Source organism: Myotis nattereri, assembly GCF_964212035.1.
Source record: "Myotis nattereri genome assembly, chromosome: 12".
NCBI classification, from domain to species: Eukaryota; Metazoa; Chordata; class Mammalia; order Chiroptera; family Vespertilionidae; genus Myotis; species Myotis nattereri.
In genome coordinates this window covers 21,686,792-21,708,483 of record NC_138087.1, presented here as the reverse complement: position 1 = coordinate 21,708,483, position 21,692 = coordinate 21,686,792, and the positions used below count along the sequence as shown (strand labels likewise).

The following is a 21,692-nucleotide window of genomic DNA, read 5'->3' as shown; positions in this document are numbered from 1 at the left end:
AATAAAATGGTGCCATTTTGCTTTAAAATGTGTCCTTTACAAGCCCCCCTTCTTGTTTTCCAATCACTGTTTGTCAGGGGAGAGGAATAACAGAACATTATTTTGGGCAAACAAGATTACTGTTGACAGAAAATTGAAACCTGTTATTCCTTATATATAGGCAGTGGGACATTGGATGGCTTTAGGGTCTCTAACAGTGAGTACAAATGGCTTTTCTCCTGGGAATATGGGAGGAGTGTGTGTGTTTGTCACAGACCAGATGTCGTGGCTCAGCATTCACATGTCTGTGTAGCAACTGAAGTCATATACTATTACTATTTCGATAATACGTGTACCTGGGGAGCATGAAGAATGCCTTGCTTGGTGAGACTGGGATTTGAAATCAATAGCAAGCACTTCGTTTACCTGGCAGTTTTTGCATGCTGCCCACCTTATCCTGTTCTAGTTTGACAATCAAACAACTTCACCAAAGCTTGTCTTACTTGATTTATAGTATTTAATGAGGGGCTGTTAAAATGGGTATTTTTAAAAATAAATGAATAATCTTATCTGTTACGATTACCTAGAAAATAATACTAAATTTCTGAACAGTAAATTAACTGATTTAGTGACCATGTCGTCCCTTCTGGTAAAACGCATATCAGTGAGGAAACAAAATCTACTCTTTTATCTGCTCTTCAGCACTTCCCTACATTGTGAATTGTGTTCTAAGCAGAGTATTTTGTTGTTGTTGAGCTAGTGTTTCAGATATAGTTAACTAGAACCTATGTGATATAAATAAGAGTTTAGTTATGAAATATCAAAATATCAAGTTTATAATACCTGCTTCAAATTTTTGCCTTGTCAATCAGTGTTTTTATCTGGAATTAAACATTTCCTGGCGAGAAGTTTTTGGACATGCTTTTGTAAAATTTCAAATAACCGTGTCCTCACAATTTGGGTTTGAGTTTAGCTGTTTCTACTTAAAAAAGAAAAAAAGAAAAAAAAAAAGGCTTTCTAAAATTGTGCTTCTAGAATGATTGGAGGTTGCACATCATAATGTTTTGTGACCAACCACTTGTTTATGATAGTATGGTTTTCACATGACATATTTTTGTCTTAAAGCAAATATTGCACATTTAGTTCAGTTCAACTCAGCAGGTACTTAACTGAACACCTATGTGCAAGACACTGTTACGGGTACCATGGGAGGGATTCCTGGATGAATAAGCCATGGTCTCTGCTCATAGGATTGCATGAGATTAATGTCCATACACATATGATCTAAGATGAAGTCTACTGAGTATTACAGGAGAGGCCTGTAGTGTACTGGGAGTACAGAGATGGGAGAAGTTTTTTCGGTTAGTAGTGATGAGAGGGAAACAGGGCTTTCAAGGAGAGGAAACAGTGGGTACAAAGGTCCTATAGAATATAGGGCAGGCGTGTGAATTGGTTTATAATGCAGTTCAGCCAGAATGCAGGTTAAACAAAAGAAAAGAGCAGAAAACCAAGTGGGGGAAATAGGTTGAGGATCTTGGCCAGCAGAGTTCTTACATGAGAAAAAATTATTTCTTAAAGCAAGTGTTGTGCTTTTGAGTCTCAAAGGCTTTGAACATAGTACAAAAGAGTTTGAACTTTATAATGAACCATCAAGGGTGTTTTAAAAGAAGTGCTGAGTTAATGTGATAGTAACTGTACCATGTAGGTTGTGTCAGAAGGAGGAAAGATTTTAGTCTGTTAGGGGATTAGTTAGGTGGCCTCAGTAATCTAGGCAGGAATTATGACTAAACCAATGAGAAGGAAAGTGAGGACAAGTATAAACATTTCAGAGGTGGGGTTGACAGCTGACTGAGGGGAAAGAGAGGTCCAAGATAAATAAGAAGTTTTAAGCTTATGTGACTGAGAAATCAATGGGTAATATTGATAGAAACAGGGACGATAAGCGGAAGAGTAGGTTTTGAATGATGATGACAGTGTACAGTGTATAATACATGGTGGGAGGTGTGTGGGTGAGAAGTACATGTTCTACAAGTAGTGATTTTCAAACTATGTCTTTTTAATTTTGTTTTTATTGGGGTAGAATAGGCATGCAGTAGGTTTTTCACCTTCTAGTGTATAGTTCTAGGAATTTTAACAGGAACACACGTTCGTGTAACCAGTACCACAGACAAGATAAGAACAGTTCTGTCCCCCTAAAAATTCCCCGTGCTCCTTTGTGGCCAACCCCTTTCCCCCACCTCCTTTCCTTGTAACTACTGATCTTTTTCATAGTAAAACTGTTTTAAAGAGTCCTTGGGACCACAGCAAACTCCAGTCTGACGATCAAGAGGGTGGAGTGCCAAGCCCCCAGCCTTTGCCCTGACTTCATCTGGACAAGTTTTACTAATCTGTTTCCTGTGTTGGCATTCTCCTTCACATTTTGGGTGGGGTGGAAAAACTTACATAGCTAGCTATCTGAAAACTGTTATTCTGCAGTGCTGCTGACCCTGCTCTGTCTGAGCCACCTTGATCTCCAACCTGGGTTGTTGCAGTAGCCTCGGAGTAGGTTTCCTCGCTTTGACCTTTGCCCCCGACTGTTATAGCAGTCGGCATGATTCCTTTACAATATCCATCAGATCATGTACTCTTCCCTCTCAAAATTGTATAATAATAACAATAAAGGCAAGTCCTGAAAAATGACCAAGAAGGCCCTGAATTTTCTGGGCCCCCTGTTAACTCACCAGCCTACTCTCCTCCTACTCCCCTCGGTGCTTTGATACTGGCCTTCTTTTGTTCTCAAGCAGATCAGCCATGTAATGTCCTCATTTTAGGACCTTTGTTTTTATCTTTTTTTGTTTTTAAATTAAATTAAAATTCACACAACATAAAACTAACCAGGTTAAAGCACATTCACAATATACACATCCATCTAGTTCCAAAACATCTCCATCACCCTCACATGAGACATGTATCCCTCACGCATCTCCCATTTTTCTCTCTTTTTCTAGTCTCTTTCCTCATTGTCCCCTCCGCTGGCAACCACTGACTTGCTTTCTGTTTCTGTGGATTTACCTTATTTCATGTACATGGGATCATGCCATGAGTGACCTTTTGTGTCTGGCTTCTCTCACTTATGCGTAGTTTTCAAGTTCATCTACACTGTAGCATGTATCACACTGTAGCATGTATCGGTACCTCATTCCTTTCTGTGGCTGGATAATATTCCATTGTGGACATACCATATTTTGTTTATCCATTTCTTCATTCATGAGCCTTTGGGTTATTTCCACCTTTTGGCTATTTTGAAAGTGCTGCTGTGAACATTCATGTAACAAGTACTTGTTTGAATACATGTTTTCATTTCTCTTGGATATATATCTAGTAGTGGAATTGGTGGGTCATATGGTAACTCTATGTTTACCTTTTTCAGGAACCACCAAACATTTTCCATAGCAGCTGAGCCATTTTCCATTCCCACTAGCACGTACCCTGGTTTTTACATCTTTATTTCCTTCCAGTTTTTACTCATACTTCACCTTCTCAATGAGATCAGTCCTGACCACCTGATTTAACCCTGTAACCCGCTCCCATCTCTACCCTCATCTCCTTAGCATTCTTCTCCCCCTTACACTACCAGCATGTTTCCCAAAACTTTTTTTTAGGCACATGCATACTGTTTCATTATACTTACTACCTGTTGCTCATAGAAATTCATACTCTTCCCCAAGTCATAGGACTTACTCATCTTAACAGTCCACCAGACACCTGTCATTGCAAGAGTATGTGTAGTTACAGAAACAGTAAACTTCACATATTCCTTAAAACTTGGTGCTCGGAGGTTGAGAATCCTGCTTTATCATCTGCTGAATAACAGGGTTACAACTTCATGATTTGGAATTATTTTGTTGATTGGGTTTCCTTCAAGGGCTTCTCACAAGGATAGCAAACTTTACAACCTATTCATACTTTCAAAAAGCTAATTGCATTTCCAGCCTAGGGACATGAATCTTTATGGGAAGCTCTATATTGAATGGTAATAGCTTCCTCTTTTGCCAGTAACACACCTGGAGTGTAGGTGATGACTGTCTTCAAGCTGTTTCCTTAGTCTCTCCTCAGTCAGAGAAAGCAGGAGAATGCACCTTAGAGGTGTGTGCATAGCGAACTCCGTGGAACACCACGACAAGGTCTCATCTCACGAGTATAAGGCATGCAGGCTGGTGTCTCTGCTCCAGCGTCTACACTGCCTTCAGATGTGGTTGGAGCAGCAGGAGGAGGATTAGCTTTCACCTTCAGTTTATAACTTCCTTTTAAATAAGTTTCCTGGCATGGATGTCTCTGTTCCTAGAAGCTCAGCACTTGATTTGCTCACTTTCCTTTATATTTTTTTCCATAATACTTTCTTTTTTTGTTTGTTTATTTTAACTCAGGCTTAAGAACTAATTGAGACCACTGTCTTTCCAAAAACAGTCAGTGCTCTTACAGCCAGTTTGCTGAGGCCATGGTTCAACTCAGTAGAGCAGGGTAATGACGTCCAGAAATTACTCGGCAGGAAAAAATTTTTTTAAGGTTTTGAGGTTCTGAAGTCAGAGATAAAAGTTTTGGTTGTGGTGTCTGAGTGTTCTTTCAGTTAAACCCAGATGTCAAAATATGACTTAAAGAAGTTAATATAGTTTATGAAAATGGCACAGAATCGACAGGAAAGAAAGTGAAGAAAACTCCTTGCATTTTGGAAACAGAGCAAGACCAAGGCCTGATTAATGCCCCCCAGCTTGAAATGTGGCCGCAGCTGCAGTCTGCTTTCTGGAAAGCGAGAGAAGGTGCAGGAACTGGCGGGCCTGTTCCTTCGAGGATGCTTGAATATGTTGTCAAGGTTCCCCTACCCCACTCAACAGAGAGGGCACGTCATCAGAAATAGAAGAAACCTGTTTTTATCTTCTTCTTTTTGTTAAGTTTATTTCATGGTTCCAATACCCTTTTCGTGCTGTTTGAGTACCTAATTCTTTACAACACGGCAGTGGGCTGAGAGGTGATAGGGAGGAGACAGAACTCATCTTTGTTCTCTTTGTTCCCAGAGACTCTTCATGCATTCTACATGCTGCCGTGTAATCGGTGCCTGTTTCTTTTTTTTTTTTTTCATAATTAAATCTTTATTGTTCAGATTATTACATTTGTTCCTCTTTTTTCCCCCCATAACTCCCCTCCTCCCAGTTCCCGCCCCACCCTCCGCCCTCACTCCCCACCCACTGTCCTCTTCCATAGGTGCACGATTTTTGTCCAGTCTCTTTCCGCATCTCCCACACCCCTTTCCCCCCCAAGAATAGTCAGTCCATTCCCTTTCTATGTCCCTGATTCTATTATGATCACCAGTTCATTCTGTTCATCGGATTATTTATTCACTTGATTCTTAGATTCACTTGTTGATAGATGCATGTTTGTTGTTCATAATTTGTATCTTTACCTTTTTCTTCCTCTTCTTCTTCTTAAAGGATACCTTTCAGCATTTCATATAATACTGGTTTGGTGTTGATGAACTCCTTTAGCTTTTCCTTATCTGTGAAGCTCTTTATCTGACCTTCAGTTCTGAATGATAGCTTTGCTGGATAAAGTAATCTTGGTTGTAGGTTCTTGGTATTCATCACTTTGAATATTTCTTGCCATTCCCTTCTGGCCTGCAAAGTTTCTGTTGAGAAATCAGCTGACAGTCGTATGGGTACTCCCTTGTAGGTAATGAGTTTCTTTCTCTTGCTGCTCTTAAGAGTCTCTCTTTGTCTTTTGCTCTTGGCATTTTAATTATGATGTGTCTTGGTGTGGTCCTCTTTGGATTCCTTTTGTTTGGGGTTCTCCGTGATTCCTGGACTTGTAAGTCTATTTCTTTCACCAGGTAGGGGAAGTTTTCTGTCATTATTTCTTCAAATAGGTTTTCAATATCTTGCTCTCTCTCATCTTCTGGCACCCCTATAATTCTGATGTTGGTACGCTTGAAGCTGTCCCCTAGGCTCCTTACACTATCTTCATATTTTCGGATTCTTTTTTCATTTTGCTTTTCCGGTTGGGTGTTTTTAGCTTCTTTGCATTTCAAATCTTTGCCTTGATTCTTGCAGTCCTCTGGTCTGCTGTTGGGAGTCTGTATAATATTCGTTATTTCAGTCCGTGTATATTTAATGTCTAGTTGGTTCATTATCATTACATCGAGGGTCTCATTAGATTTGTTGAGGATCTCATTAAGTTTATCAGCGGCTTCTAGACAGTTCTTGAGAGACCTTAAAAGTGTGGTTCTGAACTGAATATCCTCCATTGACAGTTTTGTCCTGTTTCTTGGTCTCCGCATTTTTTATGCTTTCTTGGTGCACCCCCTAGTGGTCTTTGTGTGCAGTCCTCCTGTAGTTAAGCCTTGATTGCTGTAGTTAACACTGGGGGGATTTGACCTCCAGGCCAGCTGGCTGTGAGAATCAGCTGTGTCTGCAGTAAGAAAACTTCTGTCCTCTAGGGAGGTGCTAATCTAGCCTTTGCCTGAAGCTATCTGGCAAATGGCTCTGCGCAGGGCTTGGGCGGGGCGGGTGGGTCGCTAGGGCTCGGGATCAGCAGGGCGGGCTGAGAGAGCAGTTATGGCGGCTCTCAGTTCCTTCCCTATCGGCTCTGCCTCACAGAGTCCCAGCAACTGCTGCAAACCTCAGAGAGAAAGCTGCCTTCGAGTTCCGACCGAAGCCAGACAGTCCCGCTTCTCCCGTTTTAGTCTTGGTCCCTAGAGACTCGCCCAGATCTGGAGCTCAGAATCTGAGACTCCCTCCCGATTGAAAGCACCAACCGCGCCCTCCGCCGCCAGCCCGCTCCGCGCGCACTCCGTACCTGAGTATTTCACTTCAGCACTGTGCCTCCTCTGAGTCTGGGTATGATATTCTCTTTCCTCCTAGTTGTAGAATTTCCACTCAGCCAGCCTTCCTGTGGTTCTGGATGATGTCCGTTCCGTCTTTTAGGTGTGTTTCAATTTGGTTGTTCAAGGTAGCAATCTCCGGCGTTAACCTCGGTGCCTGTTTCTGATTCTCACACGAGAAAGCTCCCTGCACACACAGGTCACCTGGCACCATACATTTTCCCAGAATACCCTGTGTGTAGTAGGCCCACACCAAGACGAGAACTAAAGAAAACACCAGAGGCCATGGGAACTGCTATTCAACTATTCAGAGAGGCTCTTCTCTGCCATACCATGAAGCAGCTGAGAAAACCCGTCCTCACAATGCAGTAAAATCTCCTTAAACACTCTACTTATGATTCTGGGGAAATTATATGAAAATTGGTGGACGTTTCTGTTTCTTAGTTTTTGTCTATAGGACCCACACTAAAGTTCTAGTTGCTTGAGTTTGATGAGATGATTTGCAGGAAACATGAAATGTGATGTGCCGTGGCTATTTTTCTGGAGAGAGCTTTTCTCTAACAGAAGCAGACCTTGGGAAGATTGGTTTCAAGATAGCCGCGTACTAATAGGTAGAAACAGAAATGACTATGGAAACCAGATGTTGTGTCTGGGCCTCGCCTCAGACACGGGGTTGCAGGGCTGGCAGATTTCATTTCTCGCTTGTTTACCCGCACTGATTAAAGGGCCTTTATCTGGTGGTGCACACAATTGCTGGGCGCCGCGCTCATTTGCATGCTCCCACCACCATGGTTTCTACACAACATGATATTTCTGTTGGCAATTTAAGTTTATTACTTCAGAAATTGTCAGAGTGGAAATCCAGGATGTGAGCAATATTTATTTTTATTTAAAATTACTGGGGGGATTTGTTAGACAATACCTCGTTTCCTGACATGGGCAAGAAGCTTTACAGAGTTTCCCCCTCATTTTCAGGGACATATTTGTATAACATGTACATCTCAGCTTGTTATTATTGTAGGATTCTATTTGGTTTAATTTAGAAAATTTCAGGACTCTAAGCTCTTCTCCTTTGAAAATATCCAAAAGGCCTTATTTGTGGTTCTGAGCCTAGACTGGTTTGGTTTGTTTTAGAACATAACCATTTAAGTCAGGGGAAAGAAAGGATTGATGATATAGTTCAGTGGTACCCTGTTTGAACACTGTGCCGCCTGACTCGCGTTGTGCTTCGTCTTTCCCACAGGTTCACATCCAGCTCTCAGAGTGGCACCGCGCCCTTTTCCTCCCACAGGCCTGGCTGGCGTACATGGGCCGAGCGTATCATGCCATCTTACAGGTAAGGAAACATGGGATAGTTTGCTTCAGGGGAGCATCTCTTTATCTCAAGTTGTACTACAAATATGTGTTAATGTAAAAGCACTTTGGGAACAGAACTATCGAACATGCAGTGGTCATATGTGCTGATAAAGAATGGAAGACATAAATGCCGATTCCCCACCCCGTGTCCCGGCCAGAGCGCCCTCGTGGCGCTCCTCCCCCACATCCTGCTGCCTTCTGAGCCTCTCCCCGATGTCCCATCTTCCCCTGCGGATGTCCCAGGGCACCTCAACTTGAGTGCCCCCCCCCGCCCCCGCCCCAGTCTGAGCTCACTGTCGGCCTTGCCTCTTCAACAGGACTCGCTTACATCTCCAGCCTTATCTTGTCACCCTTCCTCTGACTGTTGTGTTTCAGCCTTGCTAACGTCTTTCTTTTTCAAACTCTCATGTCTCTCCTGCTCTCTTCTGGTGCAGGTACTACCTCGCCCTCTTTGCCTACCTAATTTCTACTTGTGCTTTAGATCATTTTATCTGGGAAGGCACCAGTGTGCCTCCCCTCACACACTGGACTGTGTGCTGCTCATTTGTGCTTCCTTGGAATCCATGCGTCTCTTCTGAGGCCTTTCTCACCTTAGTCATTTGTCTGGGGCCTCCCTCCTGTTGTCTCTGCTCCGAAGGACTAAGAGCTCTGCCTTCTTCTCTGTTGTCTCTAGAACCTGACATATGTCAAAACATGATAGGTGCTCCCTAAATAAATGAATTATACTCCATTTGACTTCATCTAATCCAATAATAATATAGGTTATAGTCTGTGGATTTTTAATATTAGAAATAACTTTTAATCAGTGTGAGAATATATGAACACTTAGCAATATAAGAAAACAACTAAAAATTCTTTTTCTGAGCTTAGAATTCATTTTTAAGGATGATAGAAAAAAAATCTGATGGTACTAAAGTAATTTATGGCCCCAAATTGGATTTTCATAGAGTGTCAGGTGTTACAGTTAAAGGTAAAAGCTATCCTAAATGGTGATGGTGGTGGGTGGTGGTGGTGATGGTGGTGGTGGGGTGTGTGTGTGTGTACACATGTGTGTAAGGAGAGGTGGGGTGGCAGGAATGGCTATGCATCTGAACATTGTTCTCAAATTAAAACCTTGTTGCAACATATTTTATTGAGTCTAGAATTTATAAAGTACTGATGCGTCTTCGGAGATTCCTATTCATTAGAACTGAATATGGGACCAGGAATCTCCATGTTTACCAAACTCTGCGGTGACTTTAACTCAGTCTATCAACCTCACCCTGAGCAAATGTGTTTTAGATGGTGTCCACCAAACTACACTGGAACCCGCATTTTAAAGATGTTCCCTTGGAACAATTGTTTCCTTTGCTCAGCTTTCACACTTTTTTATCCTCAGCCACGTCTAGACACTCAGTTGTGAATAGGTGCATGAGTGAATGACCGTTATAGTTTTTATTTGAGATGAGTGAAATTACAAGTCAGTATGCTTTTTCTCACAGTTACTTTTCCCCATGCAGTTTCGCAGTATTTTCCTTCACCAAACATTTATGGGGCGCTCTTTACTGGCTGGGCCCTGTGCCAGGGTGTGGGACACGAAGGGGAGTAAAGCACTCCTTCCTGTCAGTGAGCTGCCTGTCCAGTGCTGGAGACGAACATGTACAGGAGCAATTCCAGTGCATCCGCGATGCTTTTGTAGAGGATACACTCCTCCTCCAGAGTGAACTGCAAATTGTATTTAGCTCTTAGCATAAGGAAGTCTAAATTGAATGGGATTATGGTATAACTCATGCAGATGACTTGCAGTTGATTAAAGTACAACTCCATGGTTTTTGTTTTGTTTTTTATAGTAAGAGCTACAATTTGCTGAATAACTAGTGTGTGTCCAATACTTACCATATGTGATTTCAATTAATCTTTACAGAAACCCTTTGAAGAGGGTATTGTCAACCCCACATATAATGGGATTATAAATAGGGTTAGCTAGGAAAGCAAAGCAAATGGTGCAAAACCCAACAGTCACTAAGTGAAAGAGCTGGAATTTAACCGGAATTTTTTTGACTCCAGAACCTCGGCCTTTCCCACTGCATCATGCATTTTTGCCTAATGCATAATGCTTCACATTAGTTGTAACAACAAATAATGCAAATTGCTTTAAGATTTTAAAGGATAGATCTATTTTTGAAAAGCCAGCTGAGTATTTTTAGTAATGTAGATCAATTATTCTGCTTTTCTAGTGTTGTGATCATGTTCATCTTTATTTATCACTAGAGGCCCTGTGCACAAAAATTTGTGCACTCGGGGCGGGGGGTCGCTCTCAGCCCGGCTTATGCCCTCTCGCAATCTGGGACCCCTCAGGGGATGTCCACCTGCTGGCTTAGGCCCACTCCCCGGGGGGATCGGGCCTAAGCTGGCAGTCAGACATCCCTCTGGCAGCCCGGGAGCCCTTGGGGGATGTCCACTTGCCAGCGGGGAGCAGGCCTAAGCTGCAGTCGGACATCCTTAGCGCTGCTGAGAAGGCGGAAGAGGCTCCTGCCACCACCGCTGTGCTGGCAGCCGTCAGCCTGGCTTGTGGCTGAGCAGAGCTCCCCCTGTGATAGCGCACTGACCACCAGGGAGCAGCTTCTGCATTGAGTGTCTGCCCCCTGGTGTTCAATGTGTGTCATAGTGACCAGTCATTGCCAGTCGTTCTGCTGTTAGGGTCAATTTGCATATTCCCCTTTTATTATATAGGATTTGAATTTTGAACAGATCCAGTTCCTTTGAGAATTGGTGATAAAAGTGAAAAAGTGTCAACTATAATAAGATTGTCAGTGCTATTTGAAGGCGCAACAATATTTTTCGGCTATCTCTATGATTTTAAGGTACACTGGTATGTTCTAACTATCCAACAAGTTTTGTAAATGACTCCACACTTAATTAGAATCAGTGGTATCTTAGAAGACTTCAAGCAACTGCCAGACTCCTTGTCCACATCAAGAATTCCTTGTCCTGGAGGATACGTCTTCTGCACAGGAGTTATATGTGCGAGACCTACTTTGTAGCATTAAACTAGAGGATCTGTCCAAGGAGCCACGTTGTTTTCCATTAAGCCCAGGAGACAGCAAAAGGGTACATTCCACATAATTCCCTGCAGGTTGATTTTGCGGTGAATGAGTGAGATCTGAGCACCACAAGAGGCTTTTGCTTAGATGTCTGCTTCCAGCCTCCCCTACCTTTTCCATAAGATGTGGGGTTTGAAAAGATAAGCATATCCAAGTAAGTGCTTGACGCAGGGAGGAATTTGGATTTCTTCTCATTAAGACGGAAACTGCAGATACAAGTTGATTGACAGCTCAGAGTCCATTTTGATAAGGCGCCTTTTACAAACGTCTTTACCTCGCTGCCCTAGTGGGATGCTGAGGAAGTTAAGGGCTCCAGCTTTTGTGTAAAGGGCTCCTAGGCATTTTGAATCTGACCTCAAACAAGAGAGAGGAATTCAGGCAGGCTGACTGTAGACATATCTCCTGAGCCGGTCCGCTCGCTCAAAATAATCTGAAATCCAACCAGGGTCAGGAGCTGTGCCCCCTGGTAAATTACTCTCTGGCCATTGTAAGGGTTGTTTGTTTGTTTTAATGTGTAGGTTTGGAGCCAGGTGAAATTGCTCACTGTAATCAGCAAGCTCTTGGTTGCATAGGCTGGAGATTTTTTTATTTATTTTTTAAGTAGGAGGGATCAATAGCTTAAGAATTGGAATCTCCAGGCAATCCCAAACTCTCAGTTCAGGAGACCATTTCAGCCTTTCTGTCCCAGGCATGCGTCCCAGCCTTCACCACAGCTGTTAGCCAGAAGCAGAGGCGACTGGCTGGATGCTGCCGGGTCTCTGTTAGCAGCAGGCAGAGAACTGGGAGGCAAAGTGCATCTGGATGGACAGCCTGACGTGGGCCGGGTAGAAGGGGTGGGGCATTCCAGAGAGGGTGTTGAGAAGGACAGAGACCCTGAGGAGGAAGAACGAGACGAGGTCACAATGGATGGCTGTGCTAGTTTATGGCCACGGGAGAGATTAGAAAACCGGGCCTTCTCAAGAGGCTGCGTGTGTACTCGCTTTTTTTGATTTGTTTATTTCCAAACAGATTTTAGCCTTTTGATTGCCTATTGTCTTTTTGAGGGGGAAAGCATTATGGAAAGTACGTGTTTTAGGAAGAAAGAGGCATAATTTAAGGAGCATGACAAAGACAGGCAATAAAATGTATTTTCTATTTTGCCTACCCTCCTAGGAGGCCATTATCAACATTAAATATTAATATCAATGTCTTGCCAGCTTGGTCACCTTTGATTCCTTGCTCTACGAGAAAGAAGGGAGAAGGAAAAGGCCAGGGTTCTGTCTGTGAACACAGGGAGGTGGGCATGGGTATAGCGGAGTGCCTGAGCGGGGAGCCCCAGGGCACTGTGGCTGGAGGTGCTGCTGTGTACAGGACTCCTTACACTGGTGAAACAGGCCTTGCTTTCCATGAGCTCACAGGCTAGTAACTGAGAGGACTGGAGAGAAATATAAGGGCAAGCAACTGTATAGCCTGGCAATTACATTTTGGAGAACCTTTCACTCTATGAGAATATACAGATGAAAATATGAATTATTTTACAAAGGATTTCGAGATATTCATGAAAGAATGATTTGTAAGAAGATTATAAGGGGAAGTAGGGTATTTTATTTTTTTGACAGCAAACCTGGTAATAGTAGCTATTATCTGTTATCAGGCACTGTATTAGGCAGTTTTCCACATTATTTAATATGATGCTCTAATACCATGAGATAGTTGTTAGCTACATTTTACAAATGAGGAAACTGAAGCTTAGAGAAGTGAAATAACTTACCCAATTATATACCTCAAGTAAGTGGAAATGGCATTAGATTCTGATTCCAGAGCTTACATTCTTAACAAACTATATTGCTTCCCTCTCTAGGGCAGCAGTCACCAACCGGTGGTCCGCGGACTACTGGTGGCCCATGAGGTCCAAAAGGTTGGCAACTGCTGGTTTAAGGAAACCTTTGGAGTAGTGGTCGCCAACCAGCGGTTGATGACTGCTGCTCTATGGTATATATATATAACTGCTCTAGGGTGTACATAGAGACATACTTTTCTTCTGTAGGACATACCTTAGAACCCTACAATCAATAATAGTAAGACAACCAATAGAAAAATGGAAAGAATAGGAAACCCAAATAGTCAATAAACATTTGATAAGATGCGCACGCTCATCAGTGAACAATGAAATGAAAAGGAAAACTATAATGAACACCATTTCACTTCCGCAAGAAAGGTCCAAGTAAAAGTTCTGACAATTCCCAGTGTCGGTGAGCATGTGAATTACTGGACCTCCTGCTTACTGCTGGTGAGATGTAAGCGGCACACTACTTCTGAAAATGGTGTGGGATTTCCCAGTAATACAATCTGCAGTCTAAGTTCTTGTCAAATGTAGGGCTCATCAATAAACAAATTACACTTAAATAATGTAACTGGTGATGGAATAGAGGGGAAAGCATCTGATCAAAATCATTTTGAGTACAAAAAGAGGAGAATAGCCCTAGCTGGTTTGGCTCAGTGTTAGAGCATTGGCCCACGGGCTAAAGGGTCCTGGGTTCAATTCTGGTCAAGGGCACATACCAATGGATGTGTCCCTCTCATCAATGTTTCTCTCTGTCTCTCCTCCTCCCTCCTACTCTCTCTAAAATTCAATGGAAAAATATCCTTGGGTAAGGATTAACAAACAAAAAAAGAGGATAATAAATATTTGAAGGTCTTGGTTTTAAAGGCATAGTATTAGCTATATTTTTATTACATGTTAGAAGTTGAGAAGTATAATATCTATTTTTAGCCCTAGCTATTTTTAGCCCTAGCTGGTTTGGCTCAGTGGATAGAGCTTTGGCCTGTGGACTAAAGGATCCTGGGTTTGAGTCCAGTCAAGAGCACATGCCTAGGTTGCAGGATCGATCCCCAGTGTGGGGCGTGCAGGAGGCGGCTGATAATTATACTCTCTCATCATTGATGTTTCTCTCTCTCCCTTTCCTTCCTCTCTGAAATCAGTAAAAAACTATATTAACAAAACAAAACAAAAAATATTTATTTTTATATGTTCACTCAAGAAATGGAAATGTTAAGCTGTTTGAAAATAACCTTTGCTATATGTTACCTGAATTTAAATGTTATATACCCTCCGACTCATATTCTGCCATTCTATTATGATACTGGTACCCAGACCCCAATCTTCGGATAATGTTAGTTAAAATTATTAGCTGTTGATACAAGCTGATTATTACTATAGGAGGTGTTTTTGAATGGCACCTTTGAAATTAAACTCTGCTTTTAATAGATATCCCAAAATGAAGCACTCTGCACTAAATTTGCCAAACACAACTTCCCGAGGATATATTTATTTGGTGAATGTAGAAATATCTGAGCAGTGATGTAATTATCTCTGTCACACGTCCTCGTTCATAATTTACTAACCTATCAGGAACACTTACGATGAACTGGGAAAGGATATGTCTGCCATCTTTAAGTGTTTTTCATAGAAATTTTAAGGTCATTTTGGCCATCAAGTTAGCATGCTGATTTATGCTGTTTTGCAGGGAAGGATAGCAGAGCTGGAGCTGCAGCTAAAACACGGAAAGGAGAGCGCTGAGGAGGTGCAGTTCAAAAAAGGCACAGCCTGGCTCTGGTAAGGGGGGTTCCATGACGTCACGGGAAGTGAACTGTGGGAAGGCGACTACTTTAAAGGCTTTAATGTTGGGGCTTTTAACTTCTGTATGAGCCTGAAGGGGGAAGGACTGAAGATCTGGTAACTGTATTTTTTCATCTCCTCACATATAAGGAGGAGAGCTTTATTCATAAATTGAATGTTTTTTATTGTTTTCTAAAGCAGTGTGGAAATGGTTTGCTTTTCCTTTTTCCCCTTAGAACAGATTATTTTTTTGAATAAAAATTTCTGTTTTTCTCCACTTAATTCATTGCCCTTCTAACTCACATTTGGTCAAGAAATACCTTTGACTCACCTGCTCCTCCCTCTCCAAGACAGCTTCATTATCAGGAGCAACTTTAACAGATACCCCCCTAGAGAATTCCCACTCTGTTATCTAGAAATGTGTACATGCTGGTACATTAAAGGCAATTTAAATTATTACATGGGTTGGGATAAATACCGTGTCAGATTAATGTTGCAGCAGCCTAAATCTAAACGCCCAGAATCTAAATAGCTTTGCCTGTAGCCACAGGTTTCTTTAATCCAAAAATCTGTTCAAAGGTTACTGAATTTTAGGTTTTTATTTACTGACAATTGGCATATGTAGAAAAGCAAAAGCTGAGTGTGCGTGTGTGTGTGTGTGTGTGTGTGTGTGTGTGTGTGTGTGTGACTAAATCTATTCTAAGTTTCATTTTCTAGATTTATTTTAAAAAAAGCAAAGCAGTTTAAAATGTATGTCATTGGATTTATGGCTAGAGATTAAGAATTTGGATTTCCCTTTCTAATTGGTATTATCTTTCACATGTAGTTTTAATTTCATCTTCTGAAAATAAGCTTTTGGTGCAGGTGGTATATTGGCTACACTTTTCAAAATAGAGAAAGAGATATGTAGCATGAAGAATGTGAGAAAATGATGGATGTCAAGGATAACTATAATAATCTAACTCTGAATAACTAAAAGTATGGAGTTCCCATCTACTAAGATGAGGAAGACAATAGATAAACAGGTCTATGTACAGAGGAATCAGGTTTGGGACTTGCTAAGCCTGAGCTACCGGCTGGAGATGTCAAGTAGGTTGTTGACCATGAGTCTAGAGTTCAGGGTAACGTCAGGGCTGGAGTACAGACTTGGGAATTATCAGTATATCATTCACCTCGCGAGTAACTGAGGACAGAAAGTCAGAGGACTGAGCCCAGAGCGCTTCCACATTTAGAACTGGAGAAGGTGGAGGAGGAACTAATAAAGCAAACGGAAAATTAGTGACCAGTGATGTAGGAAGAAAACCAAGAGCTCATGGGCTCTTAAAAGCCAAGGGCAGAAAGTGTTTCTCGAAAGGAGCGACCAATTGGGTCAATTGCTGCTGTGAGTTGGCCAAAGATGGAGACCGAGAGCTGGAAATCAATTTGGCCTCTTGAAAGTCATTGGTGGCCATGCCAGCGGCTGCCCTGGTGGAGTCGTGGGGACAAAGCCAGATTATAGAAGGGCCCAGAGAGAGTGGAAGGAGATGAACTTGAGTCAGGTACACACTATTTTATATGAGTTCTGATGAATGAGAAGCAGAAAAATGGGACAGTGGTTGGAGGGCTTGTTCTTATTTTAAGATGACAGATATTTCAGTGTGTTCTCATGCTAAGGCAAGTAAAAGAAATAGGAAAGAAAAAATTGGTGATGCAGCAGAGAGAAGAGATGGGTAAAAGGAGGGACCTGGTCCACTTGTGGAAGGTTTGGCCCTACATGGAAGCAAGTATAAGCAAGTCATCATTTGTAAATATTCCACATTGACCAATAAAAGAATACATTAACTGTACTATTCGCCATCTGGCCATTCTGAGATTGGACAATTTAGAGAATTTATTGTCAAATGATTTTATAAAATACAAGTTAAAGATCTATAGGAGCAGTTTGCAACTAACTGAAAAACTTGGCTCTTAGAAATTATATTCTCAGAGAGTGTTGAATAGCTAAGATTTTATTAGATTTCAAATGAAAATATTTATGAATGCAAAGATAACTTATATTTGCAAAAATCATAATATTTATAAAAACTTTGAATTGCTGAAACTCAATGAAAATGTCTGTATCCTGTTCAGAATGTGAATTTGGCAGTCAGTGGTTGTTTTTCACTTTATCTCAAGGCTCTTCTACTGACATTTTTAAAATCCACTGACTATCTGAATTGAGCACACCTTCCTTCATATGCACAAGTGTAATTATTTTGTTTTAGCTTCAGAGTGATTTTATAACCTATGCTTTTAGTTTTATTGCATATACATGCAAGTGACTATTATTTACAATTTGGAACTAGTAAAATTGCTGTTTTGGTGAACTCCTGTGCAAAAAAGGCAAATGCCTTAGTCAGTCTGGGCTGCTATAACAAAAATACCAGAGCCAGGGTGGCTTAACCAACAGAAATGTGTCTCTCGCCATTCTGGAGGCTGGAAGTCCAAGTAAAGGTGCTGGGGGGTCTGGCGCTGGTAAGGGCCTCCTTCCTGGTTCTCAGATGGCCACCTTTGTGTGTTCACATGGGGAAGAGGGGAAAGAGATGCGGAAGAAGGGGCAGAGAGTGGGGAGGTGGGGGGGGGGGAGGAGAGAGAGAGAGAGAGAGAGAGAGAGAGAAAGAGAGAGAGACTGTTTTTGTAAGGACACTCACTAATGCTATTTCTGAAGACTCCAACCTCAGCACCTCCCAGAGGCCTCACCTCCAAATACCACACATCAGGAGCTCGGGTTTCAACATATGAAGCTGGGGTGAGGGGACAGGCATTCAGACCATAGCAGAGAATAATATGAAGGACACACCTACTCTCCAACCAGTTTAAGAGAGGACAGCATCACATCCCTATCCCTCCTTAGCTACCACCGCCGCCGCCTCCTCCCACTAGTGGCCTAAGGAGAAGGAAGAGGAAACTCCCTTTGAAGTAAAGCCCTTCAGTGTAAGGTACCTTCAGTGTAAGGTACCATTCTGTCACCTTACACTGAAATTCCTCAAGTACCGTTTTTAGCTCTGGAATCATTTCTAGAGGTTCTTAATAATTGATGAAGAAGCAAAAAGATTGAGTTCTTGCTCTAACGTAAACTCTGACACGGATTGTCTTTGCATCGTCATTGCAGGGTCCGAGACATGTTGACGGATGAGATCACCAAGTCAGCTGCAAAGTAAGATCCCCTTATTCTCTTTGCCACAAATCTTCTATAAACGTGTGTGGTGTGGTGTTTTTTCCCTGCAAGGTACATACAATTTCTCCTTTTAGGGTATTTCATAGCTTTAAGAATTTTAAAGGAGTTTTCAATTATATTTTTAAAAAATCAGTCATCCTTTCTCATGTTAATTCTTACTGTGTGTCTCTTCGTGAAAATACAGAGGAATCAGTACAAACACATACTTTTACAAGAGGCTACTGAGGTTGTACAGGTATGAAAGGGCCCTGGGCTGACTTCGGTTCTTAAAATTCTAATTTAGTTTGGGTGAAGGAGATGGGTGGGGAATCCTTGCTAATGTGAATTAATAAATAGATTATTCAATCTCAGCTGTGAGCCAGCAAATAAATCAAAATAGTACTTCCTTTTATTCCCTTTGTGTTATTGGGTGCAGGGTATCTACACACTGAATTTTTTAAATACTAGAAACTAATGCAAAAATCCAGTTAAAAAAAAAAATGGTTTCACTCATATCCTTGGTTTGTTTTAACAAAAATAACTCGAGTATTACTATCTTGAGGCTTTTTATCTTAAGCCAACCCTCATGAACTTGCTTAAGCAATCTCCTCAGTTTCCTTTGTTAACAAGCTAATTGTTTCTGGCAGTAAGTTACACTCAGTTACTAGCTTCTCCCTTCCACCGTCACCCTCAGCTGCTGACATTCCCTGACATCCTTTCTTCTTATTCACCAAACAACACAGATAGACCTTTGACCTAGAGGATTTCATGTGCATTGAAAGTCCATTATCCAGAAATATTTCATTGCAGAATAGTTTATCCCTATCATGTCCCAACACCCTCTGTAGCTAAATAGATTCTGCCTTAACAAAACCAACACACACATGATGTATGTGCCTTAGAGTTAGCCTTCCACCATCATTTCTGAGACAGGACTAACTGTGAAGGCCGATCCTGGCACATGAACTCCTCAGCCTCGTGTCTCCTGAGCGAAGGCCAGCAGCAGTGGTGACCCTGCTCTGTGCTCAGTTTGGTGGGAGTCGGGGGACTCTCTGTGGTCAAAACTGTGGACAAAATGAAAACTAAAGTTAGAGAGTCTTCTGCAGGGAGTCATTTGTGTCTGCTCACCTGCTTTGGTGAATTGCAGACCTTGTGGGAGAGCACCAGCTGCAGATTGGAAAGGCGGGGTGCCGGGAGGGGGCTGCCTTTGGCCTGAGCTCTGGTAGTTTGTTCTGTTCTATTGGTCTACTTATATCTCTATATCCTATTAAAAAATGGTGCTCTGACATTAGCAGCAAACAGTGATGAAGGAACTAGCATCTTTCTATTAAAACAAACTACAATTTTGCCTCTCCAGTAGCGTTTACATTTTTCATTCTTCAACAAGACTGTAATTGTTAAAATTACATTGTTAAAATTCTTCAACAAGACTGTAATCTTCAGCTTTCCAGAGCATTGTTTCATGACTAATACTTCAGAAGAGTGTGTTGCCATTCTCAGAGGTGCAGGGTAAAAGGAATTCATGTTTTCATGGTGTTACCTTTTCATCAAAAATTTCAAAGCATTTTATAGGCCTTATCTTATTAAAGCAATCCATGACGGCAAGTGAATAGGAGACAGTTAAGGTCTAGGGGCAAAGGGATTAATGATGAGCAGAGGGAGCACTCTGCCTCCCTCCCTTTGCTTTCCCCACTGGCTTCCCCCAACCATGTGAGGACCCCACCACCACCCCCTGCCAGCTAAGCCTTCTGCTCCTTGGACCACGGCTGCCACAGGCCAGCGTAAGACTTATTTTGATCTGAGCCATAAGTTAAAAGCAGGAAGTAAAACATCACCGGATTAGGCTGATATACTTATTTGAGAGCATTTATTTCTAAAGCATCAGGTTTAGGGCTGAAAGAGAATCATAACACAGATACAACCTGATGATTGATGTGTGTTTGTTTTGACAGTTATTAATTAAATAGATTTGAACCTGAAGATAAAAATCCCCAAGGGACTGGGTCACTTTACTGATATGTAATGTAATACTGTGTCCCTGAGAAAGCATCATCGCAGCTCATCCTTCCTTGCACGTTTTAATTAGGTTAATGGCATCAGTTTGTTGCAAAGGACAATTTAATTAAAATGTCAGTGGTGCTGCCTAGATAAATACTGTACTGATGCTGACATGTCATTATGCAAATTACTGCTGCTTGACTGTAGGGGACAGTTATTTGATCAACAAGGTGATGAGTTTTTACTGAACCAGTTGTAGATTTTCACCTGGCCAGCTCCTCCGTGAATTTGCTTCACTAAATATGCATCGAGTGTCTTCTCTCCATCGCTGACTGCGCTAGGCATGAAGGGAATACATAGGTGGTCAAGAGAGAGTCATGATACCTGTGTGAAATGTAGAGCTTGGCCTAAGCAGCACTGTGCAACTGTGGGCTAGTTGTTTTTTTTTTAATTCAAAGATTAATGTCCAAATTTGCATTTAATCTGTAACAGAAAGTCTAATTAGCAGTGGCTTTAAATATGTTTTTTTTCCATTTTACAAGAAACAATACGTGCTCAGGAATGTCAAGAGCAGTGAAACTTTTGAAATAAAATCATGTTGGACCACGGTTTTAAAACCGAGGCTAAATTCTCTTTCAGAATTTCAGTTTTGTTTTGTTTTTGCCCTGGCCAGTGTGGCTCAGTTAGTTGAACATCATCCCATGCACCACAAGGTTCAGGATTGATTCCCATTCAGGACACATGCCCAGGTTTCAGACTCCATCCCCAGTAGGGGGTGTGCAGGAGGCAGCTTATCCATGTTTCTCACATTGATGTTTCTCTCTCCCTCTCCTTTCCTCTCTCTGTAAAAAATCAATTAAAAAAAAAAAGGAAAAAAGATACTTTTTATGTTATCTTGTTTGCTATTCTTGTTTTAAAAGATGTGGTGCCTGATTTCTGGTGACCACCAAAGTGTTTCTACAGGGTGAAAAAACCTGGCGAACTAGTTCTCAGACCACTGAGAATTTCAAAACGACTTTTTACCTAACTTTAGTAATTTATGACTATTTTGTAATAAGATGGACTTCAAGATAATCTCAGCTAAAAGAAAGAGCCAGTAAAGTAAGAGATTTAATTTGGATTTTGTTAAATGATTTCATGGCTAGGGCACCTAGGAATGCCCAGATCTTGCCTTGCTTCTTGTGATATTATCAGCTGTATGAGTTCCCAGTGATCCTGACTGCAGAACTCTAGCAAAACCTCGCGCAAAGCTATCTGTCTGGATCACAAGTCTTTCTTCCTATTTTCTCCTCCACACCAACCCCCAGTGTAAATGTTGGTGTCTTATCAACTTAAGGCAGGTCTCATAGAGGAATGAATCAAGGAGAACAAATTGGTGAACAAAATGACCAAGTGTGCAGAGCAAGTCTTCACTGAGCTTACCCACCCCGAGGTGGGAGGGAGGGGAGGAAGGGGGGGATGGATGAATAGATACATGGAGTAACCTGACTATGGCACATCTGAGCCCCATTCTTACCAAATGGAAACAAAAACACAAGAACACGTGTATACTAGTTTTTTAATACTCACTAGCTCACATGTTCAGTCAGGTCTGTGTCTTCTTTATCCCACACATCCATCTATCCCAACACTAGGTAAGCAGGGAAGGGTTCT

The 21,692-nt window shown here is 41.7% G+C and overlaps 1 protein-coding gene across 2 annotated transcripts in view; it reads left to right on the top strand.

The window, feature by feature from the left end:
* FOCAD (focadhesin) overlaps positions 1-21,692 on the top strand; it is a 287,833-nt gene that overhangs the window by 204,170 nt on the left and 61,971 nt on the right. For both annotated transcript variants that reach the window (XM_081103496.1, XM_081103497.1), the window contains exons 22-24: positions 8,073-8,165; positions 14,775-14,863; positions 17,997-18,041. In XM_081103496.1, the coding sequence (XP_080959622.1) occupies positions 8,073-8,165; positions 14,775-14,863; positions 17,997-18,041 (227 nt within the window). The remainder of the gene's footprint in view (positions 1-8,072; positions 8,166-14,774; positions 14,864-17,996; positions 18,042-21,692) is intronic.